Source organism: Nicotiana tabacum, chromosome 19, assembly GCF_000715075.1.
Source record: "Nicotiana tabacum cultivar K326 chromosome 19, ASM71507v2, whole genome shotgun sequence".
In the NCBI taxonomy this organism is placed as follows: Eukaryota; Viridiplantae; Streptophyta; class Magnoliopsida; order Solanales; family Solanaceae; genus Nicotiana; species Nicotiana tabacum.
The window spans coordinates 124,506,477-124,527,074 of record NC_134098.1 but is presented as its reverse complement, the minus strand read 5'-3'; the positions used below and the strand labels follow the sequence as shown (position 1 = coordinate 124,527,074).

General features: G+C 38.0%; 2 protein-coding genes and 1 long non-coding RNA gene across 4 annotated transcripts; 2 read left to right on the top strand and 1 right to left on the bottom strand.

The window, feature by feature from the left end:
• Window positions 1-373: 373 nt before the first annotated feature.
• LOC107768428 (uncharacterized) lies at window positions 374-4,380 on the top strand. Its single transcript, XM_016587560.2, has 6 exons — window positions 374-877; window positions 1,398-1,694; window positions 2,352-2,528; window positions 2,648-2,754; window positions 2,879-3,183; window positions 3,645-4,380. Exons 1-6 carry the CDS (start codon window positions 668-670, stop codon window positions 4,241-4,243), a joined length of 1,695 nt encoding a protein of 564 aa, XP_016443046.1. The 5' UTR covers window positions 374-667; the 3' UTR covers window positions 4,244-4,380.
• A 131-nt stretch (window positions 4,381-4,511) lies between these two features.
• LOC107768429 (uncharacterized) lies at window positions 4,512-7,791 on the bottom strand. Of its 2 annotated transcripts, XR_001644142.2 has the most exons (4): window positions 7,537-7,791; window positions 7,195-7,317; window positions 5,412-5,589; window positions 4,512-4,950 (listed from the first exon to the last, which is right to left on the bottom strand). It is a non-coding gene; the product is annotated as an uncharacterized LOC107768429 (long non-coding RNA). The 2 variants fall into 2 exon arrangements; XR_001644140.2 differs by lacking the exon at window positions 4,512-4,950 and having other exon boundaries at window positions 4,959-5,589.
• Window positions 7,792-11,436: 3,645 nt separating this feature from the next.
• LOC107768430 (uncharacterized) lies at window positions 11,437-12,135 on the top strand. The gene has a single exon (XM_016587562.1). The coding sequence runs from the start codon at window positions 11,437-11,439 to the stop codon at window positions 12,133-12,135; it is 699 nt and encodes a 232-aa protein (XP_016443048.1).
• The last annotated feature ends 8,463 nt before the right edge of the window (window positions 12,136-20,598 follow it).

Here is a 20,598-nt window from a genome sequence, read left to right as displayed (position 1 = left end):
TATACTCCACAAAACAAAAACCAAAAAGTACACAATTCTCACTATTACTAATACATATTACTATATATAGTGCTACTCCTAGTTGCCAGAGCATCGTCGAACTTTAGACCAATGTTTTTTTCGAGGACCAAGTAAATGAAGTAGTAGTAATTAGAGTTCTTTTACGTTTTTTTAGCCATCTACACTCTAATAACGACAAAACTCCTCACACATGAAATGCAAGACTTGTGATCTTTATTGCGATTTGTTAATGGAATCTGATAGAAGATTTGGCTGATAAATCCGATATCCAATTAAAAAAAATTATATTCCACTAAAAAGTAACAAATGCTTCTTTAATTGTTAGACGAGAATGGAAAAGAGGGGTAAAAGCAGATTTACCACATTTTTCAGAAAAAAGAAAAAATGGAATTTGACTTTTTTTGTTTTTACCGCCAATAGAAAAAATCCCTACAAAAATTAAAGACTTCACATAGTCAGACAGAGTCCTTTATATCCACAATCACTATACTATTGGCTTCTTCTCAATATAAACAAGTGACCCTTTTCACTCTGCATCCTCCTCCTCCCTCCTTTTTCTAGTTCTTCCTTTCAACTATTCTCTCGTCAAAAAAACTCAGAATTAATCGTTCCCTTTTTTCTTTCAGTTGAGTTTATTTCTCTCTCTATGGTTCCCCGAGATAAATATGCTGCTACTGTTTCTGAGCAACGGCTTCATCAAAACTTTGAATCTATGAACCCACAAGTTAACGATTATGATGGACGCGTTGGCTATCTAAACACCAGCCTTCGACTAAAAAGCCGAAGTATGAGCTCAGATTCAGATGAAGATGGTCGCCCCAAACGGTTCAGGCCGTCACCAGAATCTAATTCAGAGGTTCGTTACATGTTCAAGGTTTTAAATCTAAGTTGCAACATGCATGGTTGCTTTTTCTTTTTCTTTTTTCTATTTTATATATCAGCATGTTTTTTTTTTAGGTTTTTATATGTGTCCTTTCAGCACATGTTTTTTTAGGTCGGCACACCTTGGCCCCTCATCCACTTTGAATCCACATTTGTTCATTTTATTTAATCTTGTTCAATTTCTTGTTGTCTAATAATCTCATACATATTTTTTTAAAACCAAATATAACTTCATGTTAGATCGATTGCGCTTTGTTTTCATCTTTGGCGGATGATTTGTTCATTTCCACTCCATTTGTTTTCACTTTTTGTATCTATAGAGAACATAGATATGAACATCTCATTAGCTTGTAAAAATAAAGTAATTCAAGAAATTAATCAGTAAAAAACGAACCAACCATTATTTGATTTGTAAAAAATGAAAAACAATTTGTTAGTAGATATTTTTGTTTCTTCTTTCATAACTACATTAATTAATTATTGAATTTTTGCAGGATGGAGAAATGAATTTTGTCAATGAGGCAAACCTTCTTGGTCTGGCACTAAAGAAGACGCCATCTTTTTTGAACTTAATAGAAACACAACTTTCAGAAGGAAAGAAAGGAAGTTCTTCTAGCAGTCCTCCGCGCCAATTGGGAAGACCAGCAGATTCTTCTCGCAAAGGAAATCAAATGAATTCTTCGAAAAATGCTAATAGAAATAGGTCAAAGATGGAGGATTTTGCTGCTGTTTCTGAAAAATTGAAGGCTTCCAACTTCCCTGCTATAAAGCTCAAGATTGGTGACTGGGAGGTAAAACTTGTTTGAGCTTTTGCATGTCATAAAATATTTTAAACAAATTAAAATAATACTGTAGTAGTTAGTATCATTACTTGATTAAACCATAAAACTTTTTAATGATATATATACTTATCACACAGCTTTTATCTTAAATTTTAGACATTGATCTTTGACAAATGAAGTATAGTTCTTTTTATTTTTTATTTCCAGTATGACAGATAATTAAAATGTAGGACCTGGTTATGGATAACATGTCACCAATCTGTAAAAGCACTTTATTACCACAAAATATAAAAACAAGAACCGGCCGTCAAGTTTTCATAATTTTTACACAACTAATGATAAACTCTAGTGCAATTTATTTCAAAAATGAAGTGTCTATCTAAACAGAGTTAGACGAACTTTTTATTAGCATAATTGACTAAAACAATTATTCGCATAGCACACCCAAATCTAGATAAAGAAATTATTTGCTAGGTTAACGGTCAACATAATTAAAATAATGTAATCATAATTTTTGTGCAATATTAAAATTTTAGAACATGTCCATATTAAACATTACAAATGGTGCAAATGATTTATGATTAATATAAACCAATCATAACTAGTTTGAAAAATTGAATTATAACTGATTGATTGAAGTAAACTAATTAATGAAATATTTGGCAGAGAGTTTCAAGGTACGAAGGTGATTTGATAGCAAAATGTTATTATGCTAAGCGAAAATTAGTATGGGAAATTCTAGATGGACCACTGAAGAGCAAGATTGAAATGCAATGGTCAGATATCATTGCTATTAGAGCCATCATTCTACAAAATGATCAATCAGGAGTTCTCGAGATTGAGGTTAGTTTCTTTTCTCTCTTAATTTTGTTAAAAATATTAATGTTATTGTTAAAAATATTAATGTTATTGTAATTTTGGATGTAATTATTTTTTACCACATATAATTACCATTTATACAGTTGAACCAACCACCTTACTTTTATCGTGAAACAAATCCTCAACCTCGAAAGCACACATTATGGCAGCAGACATCAGATTTTACTGGAGGCCAAGCTCCCACTTACAGGTGAACTTTCCCTTTCATAAAATTAAACTAGTTACTTATATGATTCTCTATTTTATGTGTTTTCTTTTTCTCTATTAGAAAATAAAATACTTGTAAATAATTTTTTTTAACTTATATTTTTTAGGAGGCACTGGATTAGATTTCCTCCCGGAGTACTTGACAAGCACTATGAGAAGCTACTACATTATGATGCAAGGCTGAATGAACTAAGCAAACAACCTTTCCCTAGCCAATTATCTCCTTATTTTGAATCAGATGTTCCTGAATTTTCAGATTTCTTTGACAATAGATATGGATCCCAGTTTTTCCCCAAGATGCATCATCCTATTCGTTTCTCTTCTTCTGTTTTAATCCCTAACCATCCAATGCATAATAAAAGAACAACGATGGCACCTGTCAGACATTTCAATTCAAGTTTTTCAGTGTCAGGTATGAATGATAATTATTCTATATAACTTTTTAATTTTATTATATTGAGCATGTGGACATAGTGATTCACTCTAGAGGTGTCAATTTTGTCCATAAAAAGTTTAGCCACCTTGACTTGGACATGTTGGGTAAGCAGGGGCGAAGCCACCTTTTGCTCTTCGTCGAAATATTAAGAAAAAATATTAGATTTTAGATATATATAACATATATCGAAAAGCCTTCATGGAAAATACCTTTCCTTTCAAGTCTGAACACTCTTGGGAAAATTTCTAGCTTCGCCACTTTGGGTAAGTATATGTTCATTAGCTAAGTATATATTCATTGGCGGGTGTTTCTTGACATAACTCAACTAACCCATATAAAAAAGTTTGTCCCAGCTTCCATTAGTTTGATTTTGAAGTGGTGGGACGGGTTATGACCCATTAAAGTCGATTAATGAGTGATGACTGTTGTGAATGCAGGTGAGAGGAGAAGTAACTATGCAAACACCAACCAAAGGAGGGTGCTTTTGCGCCAAGGACCAAACAACTTGGTGAATGTTGCAATGGGAAATCAAACTATTGGAATGTTGCCCGTTTCTACAACACCACAAGCTAATTTGGGTATTCCAACACAGAATTATCAAGCTATGTATCAACAAAATGAGTTGACGGGACATAATCAAGATAATGTAGTGCTAAACTATATAGAGAACCATTTATTGAATGACAATCCAATGGCATCCTCCAATGAATTAAAACTAGTTGGAAATGCAGACTCGATGTACTCATCGTTCGAGCATCACCAAAATGGAAGTGTTGATGCTACAAATGATGAACATGGTTTAAACTTTGGTTATCATATGATAGACAACTATGCACAGGATGCTGTACCAAACAATGGACTGGCTTACGCGGAGCCAATTAATTGGATGGTTCCTCAAGAAACACATCAAAATCTAAAGTTGGAACAATTTATGGAGCATTCAACTAGTCTTTCTACCTATTCTGATACAGTCCATGGATGTTATCCAACTCCAGATGTTTACGGCGAACAAAAAAGTAGGGTTCAAGGGGAGTAGGCGACAAAAGAGATCTTGTTCCATGTTTTTCCTTTTTGCAAATACATTTTTATGGTCTTATCAGAAAGTAGATAACTTTGGGACCTCTCAAATTAAGGGGTCTCCTCGTCAATTCTACCTTCCATCTTTCATTGGGGTTAGATGTTTTCTTTTAGCCTATGTTTCTATGATTCTTCTATGCAAATGAGCAAAGTCATCACTTTTGCTTTAGAGTAAATATAAAAGAGACTTTATTTTAAGTCATAATGGAGCATCTTATGAGAAGCAAAAAGAGTTCCAACATCAATAGTAAAAAATTAGTAGCTCAATAGTGTAGTGTCACCTAATAATACTAAGGGTGTATGAATCCAAAATTGTTAAAGAAGCAAAAGAAAAAAACCCACCCTTTCACCCTCCAAAGGTTTTTAAATATTAATTCGAAGCTTTAGATTCTATTGCTGAAGACTTCAGGGGGCACAACACAAGCATAAGAGATCAACTTTTTAACTTTTGAATACTCACACGACATGTTACTGAACATCGTTACTAACTGGGAAACATTTCTTCAATGATACTGGAGTTAATTTAGCTAGTGATTGACAGATTGAGCTTGATTTGTCCCCTGTTTTTCTACCGGCCACAAGGCATATGTACTCTGTCTCAACCATTCCTCTTTCTCCCTCTCTTGCACATTCTTCTTCTTCCCCTCTTTTTGGCTGAGTTCCAATCTGACACAAGTTGTTCTCTTTAGCTTAATCGACAGATTACTTGTTCAACTATTTCACTTATTTTCTTCCCAATCCCATTGTTATCCAACATACTCTCCCAAAATGATATAGAGGTTTCTCAAGCACAAAACATGCATCAAGACTTTACAAACCAATCAATTAGAGCAAACTAAACTAAATGATGGTTTCATAAGATGAGCCCCTTATACTTTTTCCTACTCTTATTTGAGTTGGAGCAATTCCCAGAACATCTTAGAATTCGTGAATAAAAAAAAAATGAAAAAAGAGCATAGCATAATTGTATGCGGAAAAAAATTGGTAAATTCAGAAATAAGAATAAGTAGGCATAACTTCCAATAAGCAGAATAAATAGACATGAGTTAAGTGCAATGCAGGCTAATGAGCATAGAGTTAGGATTCTTCAGCATCACATCCTAAGCAAGACACATTAAACATCTTACCATCTGAGCAGAATAATTCTGATAAACTCCGATAGCAAGCCTAAGATTCAGTTCCCATCAGTGGCTCCAGTTTTATCCTGGTTATATCTGGGTGACTTGAACCGAAAGTAAAATCGGCAAACTGCTTCAAGTGCAAATTATAAAGAACCAGCAACTCCAATAACTCATAGCAGAAATCCTGTGTCAAGTTAGCAAATCCCTTAAATTAGTTGCTTCATTCTAGAAAGCTCAAATACATTTAATCAAACCCTTGATATAATATACAATAAGGACAAGGGATGATTGCTTTCAACAACGACATCTTTCCTTTGTAGCATATCCACAAGTTGCAATTAACAAGAGACGGTCATGGAACTCTATGCACAGAGCAACATTAAACTTAGCTGAAGTTACTAGCAACTGCTTTATTAGTAATTAAACTGAACTCTCATTTTACATCACTAGTATCGAATGAGAGCTCAGCTGTGACAGCTAGTGACCAGTGATAATAATTACTAAACAAGAGTGCTGTAAAAGGAAGTACAATCTGACCATACTTTTACTTAAAAAGCCTAAAGCTCGTCAGTCATTTGTTTAAAAAGAATATACTCGTTGTTTATATTCAGATGGCAAGGACTCAAGAGATCAAAACAGAAATTTGAAAATAAGGAACCTACTGCACCTGATGTCTATAATCCTATATCATCTTAGAACTTTGGAGCTAAAACTTGCCAATTAATATATCCCTCCTCTTATTATGTTTGAACACAAGTTTGCAATACGTTGCAAATGGTAATAAGGTGTATGCTTGTGATCTTCTAGTGAAGTTTCTTTAATTGTCAAAATAAATGCCTTAATAAGTTGGAGCCATTCGCAAATCATAGACCATCCTCCCATTCCTTTTTGAATCAACAAAGGTATCGGTTATCTCTTTCATAGGTGAGGTCCAGCTGTAGAATTGACATAAGCTGATAATGGTAGACTTAAATCATATCATTATGCTCTTCACAACCATACTGATCGTGAATTCAGATTGCAATAGTGTCAAACAAGCGAAAGCATTAATAATCGGAAGAAAGAAAGTATAAACAACACCCCTTGGGTGGAGTTTGACTGCTTTCTGGTCCGGGCCTTTTCTACGATGTTATAAACATAGAAATTCACAAGATAGAGAAAACAAACATCTATTAAAGCAGTCGTAGAACTCATTGATAAAAAATACACTGATATGTTAGTCTGTGGACTGATTCTAATACCACAAAGAAGCATCTTGTTTCTTTATAACATTCATTGAAAACAATTAGAGTTAAGCATTCTTAAGTGAAACATGCTAGCCAATACTTGGAAATTAGGAGATCTTAATTCTTATGAATACAACCCAAACATGAACCAAGAAGATAAGCGTATACTAGCTGGACTAGGCTCCTAAACAATAAATAGGCTTTCTATCCCACATAGTAATGTTCAATTTTTAGCATGTTTGTTCGGAGGAGTTTAGCAGGGAAGGGGAGGAAGGTAACAAAATAGCAAATGCAGGTAAATCATTCAGAAGAAACCAAAGAAATTGCCAATAAAGTACATGCTAATGCATTTGTCGAATTGCTTTAGTAGTTTTTTCCTGAGTCTTCTCCATCAATTTCTTGATCCCAGAGTTGGACAAAAATTTAAGGGCTTACCAAATTCCAAATCCCCAAAATGGTTTAAAAAAAATTGGATTCTTTCAGCCGCAAATATATCAAACTAAAACCTCCTAAGGTAAAGCTGAAGCATATCACATCAAAAAGAGAATGAACAGAAAACTTACTCAAGTTGACGAAGAGCATAAAAAAGCTCCTTTTGTCTACTTCTCTGTGGCAGGAAAATTTAGAACCCTACTTTGCTCCCAGCACACCAAAAATCCATGGAATTGTAGATGCCTTCACAAATGCTGTAGATAAGTATCAAAGCAAAAAAAAAAAAGCATAATGTGCGTAAGCTATTTAGCTAATTTGAACATATCAATTTAAATTTGAAACTGAAGAAAGAGATAGGTATGACTAACTAACAATACTATTTCAAACATAAAATATTACTAGTCTAATTTTTGAAAGTGAAGAAAGACAATTTAATCAGCAATGACAACGACAATGAGGCAAAGGGACAGTACCGAGAGATTATGCAAGCGAAATTGGATAGATTAGCAGTACATAAAGCTCTCGCAAGAAAACATACACAAAAAAGAAAAATTCTTCATAACCTATTACTGAAGGTAAGCTTTGATTGGAAAGAAAAAAGAGAGGTACTAACTTTAAGAAACACAGAGATTCTACGAGTGGAATTTGCAAAGTTTGGTATAATTGGTTAAGTTATTGGTATAATTGTTTGGTAATTTGTTAAATTATTGCCTATTGATGAGGATATATGATCGCGTATTTTGCCTGAAATATTTATTCTTCAAGATGTACAGTCAATAAATCATTATAGTCGTTCTTAACTAACAAGAGATAGCTATTGATCAGTGGTGGCAAAATGGTTCAAAGAAAATAGTTAGCCACCCAAATTATTCACTAAAAAATGAGTTGAATAATAAATTTTTTTAAAACGGGTCAAATATGGATAAGAACCATATTATCCATTTAGAAAATGGATAACCAATGGGTCTAACTTTTACATTTATAAAGCCTCAAATTGGGGGTTCCTCAAGTTAGGAAAACTAAAAATTCTCCCAAAAGTTATCATATGCAAGAAGTCATGGATAATATAGTTATTCATATTATCCGCCGGTTAACCCGTTTTTTATCCGTATTAAATATGAGTCGGGTCGGATAATTTATCCGTTTTTTCATTACCCATTTTCGACCCGAACCATATCCGACCCGACCTGCCCGTTTGTCATTCCTACTATTGATGGTAGGCTATAATTGTGTATTTTGGCCACTAATTGCACTCTAATTCGCTGCACTTTACTAATGTTTGAGCTTTAAATGGTATTAATTTGCACTGAGTGTGTATTTTATGCTTCGCATGAGCGATTCCGAGTACAATGAGGTTATGGAGCTTATTCAAGCTATTATGAAGCTTTGAAGTCTGAGTAAAAACCCGTGGAGTAAGTTGGGATTGTGTTCGAGGATCAACGAATAATAGCGCACTCAACAAGAAGAACGAAGAAGTGAGCGGCCACGCACTGGGCACGCATGAGAAGCAGAACACTGACCAAAGTGCGCGGCCACGCACGTCTGTTCCGGAAAACTTTCTCAAGCCTATTTTGGTAATTTCGGAGGCGACTTTCCTTGACCTATATGAAGCCCAGCTCATCTAAAAAAGGGAGATCTTGGATTTTTAGAGCAACTCTTCGGGGAGAAGAAGCACAAAAGCAACGAAAAAGCAAGATACTTGATCCAATTCACTCAATACGAAAGTTTGTTTGAATTTGTGAATTGTAATGTCTTCTTGTTCTTCTAATACTCTTGCCATGAATATTTTCTCTATTATGGAGTAATCTTCCTTAGGGTTATTGACGGATGTGAGATTTGACTATTGTTTTGGGATTTACTCAATGTTAATTGCCCGAATTTATTGAATGAGTTATTAATTGAATTGCAAGGCTTATTGTAGTTTTACTTCAATCGAAAGAGAAGTTTTTGTTGCTATTTGCATTGTACCATCTTAATTGAGTTGATTTTACGCCTTTTCTAGGTAATCGAAAGAGCTTAGAGAGTTATCAATTAACTCAGTTGGGAAGAATAACCGAGAGGTGTTCTTCGAAAGATTGTTCATTCACTGTTTTTGTGCATATGTTCGTAGGACCTATTATTAGGCTAATTAAAGGAATCATATTTATTCGGAAGAAGAATTTGAATCCTTGAAGTAGCCTAATCATCTTTTGAAACCGAAGGAATCAATAGAAGTTAAGAATGAATTTAACACAGAGTTGCCCGGAACAATAGGTTATCACATATCTTGTCATCACCCTTACTTCTCACCCTGATATTCAATCGTTGCGCCTAATCATTAAAGTGTCATTAGTTCACATAATTGATAATCTTATTTATAATTGTAGTTGATAATAACATCAATCAAAGGTTTATTATTCTGTATAGTGTTGAGCTGAAAATTTATTAGAATATTATTTAAACCAATCCTTGTGGAGACGATTTAATACTATACTATCTTTGACTAGTGAGCCTACGTTTTATACACCGGTTTTGCGCTCATCAAATTTTAGCGTTGTTGCCGGGGATTGGCAATTAATAGTGTTTAAATTAATTTTCAATGCTAATTCAGGAACAACTTTATTTTATTTTCCTTTTTTACGCTCTTCTCATCTGTGAGCAGGCAACAAGTTAAGTTCAGCGGTGTATGAATTGATCCTCTTCAAAGGACTTGGTGCCATACAACCCAGAGTTAAACAAATACCTGAGGCAGTTGAGAAGAGAGAAAGAATCGAGTGGACTGTTGTTGGGTCAACCTCCAACTCAAGATACAATGGTAAACAACGAGGAGGTAGTGGACCTAGTTGCGAGAGAGGCAGCTCAGCAACGGGAAGCACGGATATCAACTGAAGCAGCCAGAATTGCAGAGGAAACTGTCGACGGGGAGCGAAGGTTCAATCCCAAGCGAAACATAATAGAAGATTAATTTGAAAATGTAGTTCCTAGGCCTGGGAGATCGCTAGGAGATTATGCTAGACCGGTGTATAACCAACAACAGTCTAGTGTGAGTCCCTCACCCATCAACGCCAATAATTTTGAACTCAAACAGGGAGTCATCCAGACTATTAAGAACAATTGAATTTTCAGAGGCAACCCCAATGAAGACCCCAACAACCATCTAATGGATTTCGATGAAATTATGAACACATTCCGCTACAATGGAGCATCACATGATGCTATCTACCTCAGAGCTTTCCCTTTTTCACTTAAGGATGATGCAAAGCAGTGGTTGAGAAGTCTGCCCACAGGGTCAATCCGTACGTGGGAGGAAATGACTACCAAGTTTCTGGAAAAATACTTCTCGGCTGCTAAGACTAGGAGGATGAGGAAGGAGATTCACAATTTCAGCCAAGCTGAAGGAGAGACAGTGTTTGAGGCATGGGAAAGATTTAAGGAGCTACTGTGGAGGTGCCCTCACAATGGAATGGAGCAATGGATGCAACTTCAGGACTTTTAGGATGGGTTAAACCGGTTGTCAAGGAGATTGCTTAATAGTACAGTTGCGGGTCCTCTGATGAAGAAAACTCCTGAAAAGATTGTCACTCTTTTGAATGAACTATCTGAGGATGCGGAACAATGGTCCACAGATCACGGGGATCGAATAAAACCAGCAGGGGTGCACCAAGTATAATCGTCTGTAGCAATGCAGGCCCAAATTGCAGCTCTGGCTAAGGAGATCAAGCAACTGACGATGGCTCACGTGCAAATTCAACCACAGGTGGGATGTGACATCTGTGGGTTGGGACACCCTACACATGAGTGTCAAGCTATAATTGAGGAAGTCAACGCTGTAGGGAACTTCAATAGAGAAAACTACCAAGGTGGTAACAATTATAATGTTATGGGTCAAAGACATCCAGGTTTTTCATGGAGTTCACCTAATGGGAGCTTGAACTCATGGCAGCAAAATAATATCAGACCCCAGGGTCAAGGACCACCACGTTTTCAAAACCAGCAGAGGCAGCAATACCAGTCACCACAGCCAAATAGGTCAAATATGGAAGATCTCATGAAGGCATTCATCAACAAAACAGAAGAAAAATTTGAAACTCAGGGCATGGCTATCCGGAATTTAGAAAGACAAATGGGACAAATTGCAAATTTTTTGTCCGAGAAGGCTCTTGGGACTCTTCCCTCTGACACTAAAAAGACGTAAAGGAAACAATCAAAGTTGTATCTCTGAGAAGTGGTAAAGCATTGACTGGCCCAATAGTGAAGGCTAAACTTGAGGTTGTTAACAAGCAGACTGAGACACTAGAAGAGAAAAGAATGAAGAGCAAAAAGGCCAGAGTAGTGGGGTATAAAAGGAGATTGAAGAAAGTAGGCACATACTAAATCTACCATTCCCTCAAAATATGAAGCGAGAGAAACTTGACAAATGTTTTGGGCGATTCTTGGAGATGCTCAAGAACCTTTATGTAAACATTCCCTTCACAGAGGTATTCACTCAGATGCATGCTTATGCAAATTTCTTGAAGGAAATTCTGTCTAGCAAGAGAAAATTAGAGGAAACAATAATGGTCAAGTTAAATGCCCACTGTAGTGCGATATTGAAAAACAAAATTCCTCAAAAGTGTGGGGATCCAGGAAGCTTCACCATACCATGCTTATTGGGGAGTGCAAAGTTTGACAAGGCCCTCTATGATTCTGGGACGTCTATAAATCTAATGCCTTTATCTGTATTCAGGAGACTGGAAGGTGAGCTTGGAGTGATCAAATCAATACCAGTGTCCCTACAACTGGCTGACCAGACCACTATTTTACCTGAGGGAATTATTGAAGATATTCTAGTGTGGGTGGATAAGTTTGTGTTCCCCGTAGACTTTATTGTGGTGGATATGGAGGTGAACAAGGAGGTGCCTCTAATTCTGGGGAGGCCATTTTTATGTACAGGTAGAGCTATCCTTGATATCTATGAGGGGCAGCTTATGCTCATAGTGGGCAATGAAAAAGTGGTGTTTCAGATGAGGAGGATAATGAAATACCTCAGTGATGAGATGTCCGCCTACTCGTGTTTCAAGCTAGATATTGTAGGGGAATTAGCTAAAAAATAAAAGTTAGACAAGCTTATGGGAGATACTCTAGAGGGGTGTATTACTCAGTCTAGCACAGTGGAGGATGGAGATCCTGAAATAAAGAAAGAGGCTGAAGCTCTTGAAACTGAGAATCAAGTGGTTGATGAGGAGGAACTAAAAGAGAAGGCTTCTAAGCCTAATGTGGAATTGAAAGTCCTACCCACTCACTTGAAATATGCTTTTATTGAAACTAACAATTTTCCTGTGATTATTTCTGCTGACTTGACAGGTACACAGGAGCAAAAGCTGGTGGAGCTGCTGAAAAAGCATAAGAAGGCCATTGGCTAGGGCATAGCTGATATTCAAGGAATCAGTCCAGCCATTTGCATGTACAAAATTCTATTGGAAGAAAATAGCAAGCCAGTGGTGCAGCCCCAACGCAAGCTGAACAAGAATTTGGAAGAGGTAGTGTACAAGGAGATCATCAAATTGCTAGATGCGGGAGTGATCTTCCCCATCTCTGACAGCTAATGGATTAGTCTAGTACAAGTTTTACCTAAGAAGGGAGGCATGACAGTGGTGAAAAATGAAGACAATAAGTTAATCCCCACAAGAACAGTCATTGAATGTGCATTGATTATAGAAGGCTGAATGATGCAACAAGGAAAGACCACTTCCCACTCCTTTTTATTGATCAAATGCTCGAGAAAGTGGCTGGACACAGATGCTACTGCTTCCTGGATGGGTATTCGGGCTATAATCAGATACTCATTGCCCCAAAAAATGTTGAGAAGACCACATTCACTTGCCCATCAGAGCACAAAGTTAACTATGGCCCAGGACAATTCTCTAACGCTGAATGATGCTTAAGTTAACTATACCATTACTGAGAAAGAGTTCTTTGTTGTGGTTTTTTCTTTTGACAAGTTTAGATCATACCTTGTAGGGAGTAAAGTGATTGTACACACTGATCACTCAGCCTTGAAGTACCTGTTGAGTAAGAAGGAGTCCAAGCCACGTATGATGCAGTGGGTGTTGTTGCTCCAAGAGTTTGACTTGGAGATAAAAGATAGGAAGGGCATAAAAAATCAAGTCGCAGATCATCTATCTCGACTTGAGAAGCCGTCGGTCGAACCAATTGAAATAAGTCAAGAGTTCCCTGATGAGCAGATTTTCTCCATAGCTGCGGTCTCTAAAAGGCTGTCGTGGTATGCTGATGTAGCCAACTTCTTGGCTAGTGGATGGTTGCCTCTTGACCTCACTCGTGATCAAAGATGGAAACTTCAAGGTGAGGTAAAAAGTTATTTTTGGGATGACCCTTTCTTGTTTAAACTGTGTGCAGATGGTATGATTAGAAGATGCGTGCCTGAAGGAGAGATGGCGAGCATTTTGTCTCATTACCATGATGGAGCAGCTGGAGGACACTATGGTGGAAATCGCACTGCAGCAAAAGTCATGGAAGCTGGTTTCTTTTGGCCTACTTTGTACAAAGACTCAAGAGCATATGTAGCTGCATGTGACAAGTGTCAGAGGGCAGGTAATATTAGCAAGAGGGACGAAATGCCTCTCAACTCCATTCTGGTATGTGAAATCTTTGACGTTTGGGGCATTGACTTCATGGGTCCGTTCCCATCGTCGCATTCTGATGAGTATATCCTAGTAGCCGTTGACTACATCTCTAAATGGGTCGAAGCAATCCCTACTAGGACCAATGATGCTCGGGTGGTGAGTGAGTTCTTATGGAAAAATATCTTTACCCGCTTTGAGACACCTCGAGTGATTATCAGTGACAATGGGTCATATTTTCTGAACAAGCAGTTTGCTGCACTGCTATCCAAGTATGGGGTCACACACAAAACAAGAACCTCGTACCATGCCCAAACTAGTGGGCAAGTTGAAGTGGCCAACCGGTAACTTAAACGAATTCTTGAAAAGACGGTTAGTGCTTCTCATAAAGATTGATCTGTAAAGTTGGATGAAGCTCTATGGGCGTATAGAACTGCGTTCAAAACAACCATAGGGACTTCACCATTCAAATTAGTGTATGGAAAATTATGTCACCTACCTGTTGAGATAGAACATAAGGCTTATTGGGCAATTAAGATGCTTACTCTTGATCTTAGCCTTGCAGGTGATCACAGGTTGGCACATATGAACAAATTGGAGGAGTTTCGATTGGACGCGTATAAAAATGCGCAGATTTTCAAGGAAAAGACTAAAAGATGGCATGATCGTCTAATTAAACCAAAGGAGTTTTATGAGTGGGACAAAGTCTTACTATACAATAGTAGACTCAAATTATTTCTCGAAAAATTCAAGTCTAGATGGACGGGACCGTATGTGTTGAAACATGTATCACCATATGGGGCAATTGAGATCCAGAACCAGGACGGAACAAAAAGTTTCAAAGTAAATGGGCACAAACTAAAATTGTATCTTGCTGAAGGATTTGCGCAGCAATCCTCGAGCATCAAAATCAATTGAGGATGCCCGGTTGAGTCAAGCTGACGATACTCAGAACTACCTCTAACCCTTCTACTAGTTAGATTTTTTTTTTCTGTTTCACTTTTGTTAATAGTGTAGAATAGATAGAAATTAGTGTATATTATGATGTAGTAGGTGCAGGAGGGTACATGTCATGGAAGGTAGGAAGTGAGGTTTCAAAAAAAAAAGTTTTTTTTAAAGATTATATGCGCGACCGCGCACCTGGGGGGTGACACTGCGCACTGGTCGCGCAAAAATTTACGATAGCTGAGGCGGCACGTGCGCGGCTACGCACTGACCGCGCACCTACCACGCATTTTTAGCCTTGTTCTGCCTCACTTGCGCGGCCGCGCACTGGCTGAGTTTTGCTCTTTTTCTTTTTAATTTCGAACCTTCCTTTCTTAACACCCCCAATTCTAAAATATCCCCTTTCTATCACCTACACTACATAACCCTAACCCACCCCCTTCTCTCATATCCTCTCTTAAGAGTACAATACTACCATCAACGCCAGTGCCATCTTTCCTCTTATCCCCTCACCACATCCTCACAAGTTTTACCTCAGGTAAGTGAGATGATTTCTCCCTCTTTTCTTAGTTTATTTTCTTTTCTTTTTCTTGTATTGTAGTAGATTTTTGTTGGTGTTTTCTTTCTATTTATACTCGTTTTCTTGTGGGGTGGAAGTTGAATTTCACCATGGATGGTCTAGGCATGACATTGGTGTATCCTTAGTCTAATTGGGGCTAAAAATATTTTGGGGGGGGGAGGGTTCGGAAGAGCTGTGCATATCAGATGTTCGTATAAATGCCACAAAGAGTTTGAGAGCGTAATTTTGTGACCAAGTGTGAAGGTGAAATCTGAGTAGCCTCTCTTGGTTCACCGATTGTGCCATTAGCTGATATTTGGTATTTGTACAAGTATTATGGCACCATCCAAAAAATGAAAAACCACAGGTGCCTCCTCAAGTGGTCACGCGGGCTCGTCTCGATCACGAGCTTCGGCATCTACTCGCCTGTATGATCATAACAAGTTCGTCTCTTGGGAAGTCCAGGAACGATTCCAACACAAGGCAAGCAAGAAGCCCATACTAGAGAGGGGAATTGATATGGGGTCCCTCCAGAATGATTGTCCCAATGTGTATCATAAATTGGTCAGACGAGGCTTGGGGATATTTTTTGAAGAACCTGAAGAGGCCAACTTAATGGTCGTTCGGGAGTTTTATGCGAACTGCCCAGAATATGACAACCATGTATGCATGGTTCGAAAGTCTACTATGACACGTATAGTAGAGTGATAAGTGGGGATTTTGACTACTTATTAGCACCTTTTTGCTTTCGTTTTAGTCCAAAAGCGCTTAATTGTGTTCCCGAAAATTGATAAAATATGTTTAATTGCAGGAATATTGGAAGATGAGCTCCAAAGATGAAATCCAATTCAAGAAGGAGTAATCTAAACTTAAAGACAAAAACAACACAAAAGCTCAAAGTGCGGTCCGCAGAATACCATCTGCGGCCGCAAGTCATGAAGCAATTCCATTAGAGTAGATTGCAAGATGTGAACTGCACATGAAATTGTGCGGCCGCAGAAATTGGGTAAAAACCAAACTTCAGAGAACCTGCATCCCAAGTTTAATAAGAGTGTGGACCGTAAAATTATTGTGCGGCTGCAGAAGAGAATGATGCGGCCGCAATCACATTTGTGCGGACCACAGAAGAGCATAGTGCGGCCGCAGATATATTTGTGTTGTTCGCAGAAAGAGAGAAGTGCGGCCGCAGTTCAGAATTGTGCGGCTGCAGGTTTCAAATCCTGTCAAGTGGAAGCAATACCTCATATGGAATTGTGCGGCCGCAGAACCCCCGAAAAGGCATTTTTGTCTGAAAATTCCAGCACTGTATAAATAGAAGCGTTTCACTTTTTTAGGTTAACTTTTGATATCAGCACGGTTTCTTTTACTCTTTTTAGTAGTTTTTGCTATTTTGAGCTTTTTGAATATTGATTTCATCATTTTAATTATCAATATGGGTTTAATTATCACTTCTTCTTCTTCTTCTTCTTCTTCTTCTTCTTCTTCTTCTTCTTCTTCTTCTTCTTCTTCTTCTTCTTCTTCCTCTTCTTCCTCTTCTTCTTCTTCTTCTTCTTCTTCTTCTTCTTCTTTTGTTTTTCCAATTTAAGCTTGAGTAGCTAGATTTTCACTAGGGTTGTGACCCAACCTTAGTGTGTAAACTTAATGAGTGTTTGATTTATTGCTTGTTTATGGTTGGGTGTTGATTATCTAGCCTAGTTCTTGCATTTATGTGAAGAATTAATGGTTGCAAATATTATTTCATGCATATTTAACTTAGTCTCTACTTGAGAAAGAGAGACTTAGTCTAGAAAAACTTGACTAGTAAGAAATTGGATCAATCAAGAGATTGATAAGCCCAATTAAAGGGTTGAACCTAGAGATAGTAAAACCCGACATGAGCTTATTATCAACTATTTTATTCAATCCCCATTTGGACTTGAAAATACCAAATTGGGCAAAACCATTCTCTGACCAAGAGGTAGTGAGTGGGTACTTGAGTGTTGATAGCTATAATACACCTCGACCAATAAAACAAGCTTTAAAGTTTACAATCCATTAGGCAAACACCTAGGTGAAGGTCATAGCCCTAGGCCTTTTATATCATTTGAAAAATAACCAAAAATAATTTTCTAGTTTCATTTTTTAAATCGCAATCATAGTTTAATTTTGATTTTCAAACAAAACCAATTATTGCGGAAATGCAAATTTAGATATACAAACTCACACGCTAATATATATACTACTAACACCCATTCATATAGCTCCCTACGGAATTCGACCCCGACTCTTGTTGGGTGTTACTGTTGCATCGGTCGTTTTCATATCCTCAAATAGAGGAGTGAAATTGGACGAGATCAATTTTTGGTGCCATTGCCGGGGAGCTAAAAAATGGTGTTAGCTATATATTTAGGTGTATTTTTGGAATAAATTCTTTTCCTTCCTTGTTAGTAACATATGAGTATTGTAGGTGTAATCATGGCAAACAACGAGCTCGGAAACATAGCCGTGGGGGATGTGGATGTTAATGATGCTGTAATGGATAAGGTCCCTCTTGAACCTCAAGACAATAGACGAGGCCGACCGCCTCAAGACAATATACCAGTTTCACCCCCACCTCCACTACGAGCGGCTCTACACCGGCTGTTGCCGAATGAAGGGTATGCAAGTGCTATAGTACCACCCCGTATTAGGGAGGGCAAATTTCAAATAAACAATGTGATGCTCACTTTGCTTGAGCAACGGGGGTTCTTCACCGGCGCACTGGGTCAATATACATATAAACACTTGAAAGGGTTCGTTGATACGTGTTAGGGGATCAAACAAATAAATGTCTCCGAGGATGCTTTGAGGCTAAGGCCTCCCTTCTCTCTATGGGGGAAAGCTTTAGATTGGTTGGAACGTTTGCCAAATCATTCCATTTGTACTTGGGATGAACTAGCGGAGAAATTTATTTCAAAGTACTTCTCTCCCAGGCACATGGCCATTCTTCGGGATGAAATTCTAGCATTCAATCAAGAGCCCAATGAACTACTACACGAGATATGTGAAAGATATAGGACAATGGTGAAAGAGTGCCCCAACAATGATATGACGGAGAACATGATTCAACAAACTTTCTATCGGGGTATCAATACCACCAACCAATATATAGTGAATCAACTTGCCGGTGGGAACTTCATGACTACGCCTTATGCAGAGGCGTGTGATATTTTACATGAGATGGAGGATACTTCATCGGCATGGCAATCAAGAGCCAATGTTCCACAAGGTGATCCAAATGTGATTCTTCTTCATTAAGAGTTACATGGCCATGGGCAAGCCATAGCCGAGTTGATAACCACCATGAACCAATTGGCAAAGATTCATGTCAACAAGTGCAAAACCCGAGGCAAGTCAATGCTATGGAGGGAGTCAATATGATGGTAAACAAGAGAAGAACAAGAATTCCACAAGTGCAACAAAGACTGGATAATTTTATGCAAGAAGATAGTAGATTTGATCAAGTTGATTCTTACAATGATCAATAAGAAGAGGTCCAATATATGAACAACTTTCAAGGGCAAAGAAACAACTTCCAAGGCCCTAGTCAACAACAATGGAGACCTTCGAATAATCAAGGCAATTGGAGTTCTAACAACCAAGATAATTGGAATAGTGGAAACAATCAAGGCAATTGGAAGAACAACAATCAAGGTAATTGGAGTGGAAGGAATAACCAAGGGAATTTGCAAAACAATAATAACCAAGGCAATTTGGGAGGCAACAACCAAAGCGGGTGGAACAACAACCAAGGAAATCGGGGGTCGGGTTTTCAAAGGCCCCCGATGTATCAACAACCGAGCAACCCACCTCCTTATCCTTCTCATGGTCCTAGTTCCTCCAATAATGAAATGGGTCGTATTGAACACATGTTCAAGCAAATGATGGAGAAGAATGCCAATTCTGATGCTCAACTTGCTTCACACAATACATCAATTCGAAACTTAGAAGTGCAAATAGGTCAAATCTCTCAAGCTTTAAATTCTCATCCTAAGAGGGCACTACCAAGTGATACAGTGGTGAACCCGAAGGGTGGGAACAATACGGGGCATGCCATAGCCGTTACTACTAGAAGTGGAAGAGGTGTAAATGCACCTACCTCAAGTCAAAAGCAACTTGTAGAAGATGATCAAGTGGTAGAAGAAGAGGAGATCCCCAACAATGTTGTGCAAGCAAATAATGAAGTGCGGATTGATATTGATGACACGGGAAAGAAACTCAAGAGGATGTGAACCTATCTAAGGATCATGTGATTGATATACCGGAACCGGTACTGTAAAAAGCTAAGGCATCATTGCATAAGCCACCTCCTCCCTATCCTCAAAGGCTAGCCAAGAAAAATGGCCAGAATCAATTTAAGAAGTTCATTGATATGATGAAAAGTTTCTCTATAAATGTGCCATTAGTTGAAGCCTTTGAGAAAATGCCCAGATATGCAAAGTTTATGAAGGACTTGGTGACAAAGAAGAGATCGATGAATTTTGAAACTATCAAAGTCACTCACCAAGTGAGTGCAATTGTGCATTCGATGGTTCCTAAGTTGGAAGATCCCGGTGCATTTATAATTCCTTGTACCATTGGAAGTGCCGAGTTTGCAAAAGCTCTTTGTGATCTTGGGGCAAGTATCAACTTGATGTCCTATTTGGTTTTCAAGACATTGGGAATTGGGCAACCAAGACCCACATCTATGAGATTACAAATGGCCGATCGTACAATGAAGAGACCGTTGGGGGTGATTGGGGATGTATTGGTTTGAGTTGACAAGTTCATTCTCTCGGCGGATTTTGTTATTCTTGATTGTGAATTGGACTATGAGGTGACGATTATTCTTGGTAGACCTTTTCTTGCTACGGGGAAGGCTGTTGTTGATGTGGAAGCCGGTGAACTCACTTTCCAAGTAGGTGATGCAAAGGTGGTGTTCCATGTGTGCAAATCTATGAGGCAACCAAATAGCAATGAAGCGTGTTCGTTCGTGGACTTGGTGACCGATGTATTTATTGATGATACAAGTGCCATGATTAATGTGGGTGATATGTTGGGGGCCATTTTGCTCAATTTTGATGATGTTGAAATGGATGGCTTCATGGAATGTGTTAATTCTTTGCAAGGGATGGGGTCGTACAATTATGCACCCCGGAAACTTTTGTTGGATCTTTAGCATAGGAAAACTCCTCCTACAAAGCCTTCAATTGAAGAGCCTCCTATCTTGGAGTTGAAGCCATTACCTCCACATCTCAGGTATGAATTCCTTGGCCCCTGCTCTACTTTATCGGTTATTCTTTCTTTATGTTTGACTAATGTGCAGGTTGACTCTACATTGGCAGTGATCCACAAGAGAAAGAAAGCTATTGGGTGAACATTGGCGGATATTCGGGGAATAAGCCACGCATTTTGCATGCACAATGTTAACTTGA

What these genes read in the sequence shown, in the direction of transcription:
- LOC107768428 (XM_016587560.2), top strand. Translation starts at nt 668, where the DNA reads ATGGTTCCCCGAGATAAATATGCTGCTACTGTTTCTGAGCAACGGCTT. An exon ending in CACCAGAATCTAATTCAGAG is followed by an intron (nt 878 to 1,397) that starts GTTCGTTACATG and finishes GAATTTTTGCAG; the next exon opens with GATGGAGAAATGAATTTTGT. An exon ending in GGCCAAGCTCCCACTTACAG is followed by an intron (nt 2,755 to 2,878) that starts GTGAACTTTCCC and finishes TATATTTTTTAG; the next exon opens with GAGGCACTGGATTAGATTTC.
- LOC107768430 (XM_016587562.1), top strand. Translation starts at nt 11,437, where the DNA reads ATGAAGCGAGAGAAACTTGACAAATGTTTTGGGCGATTCTTGGAGATG.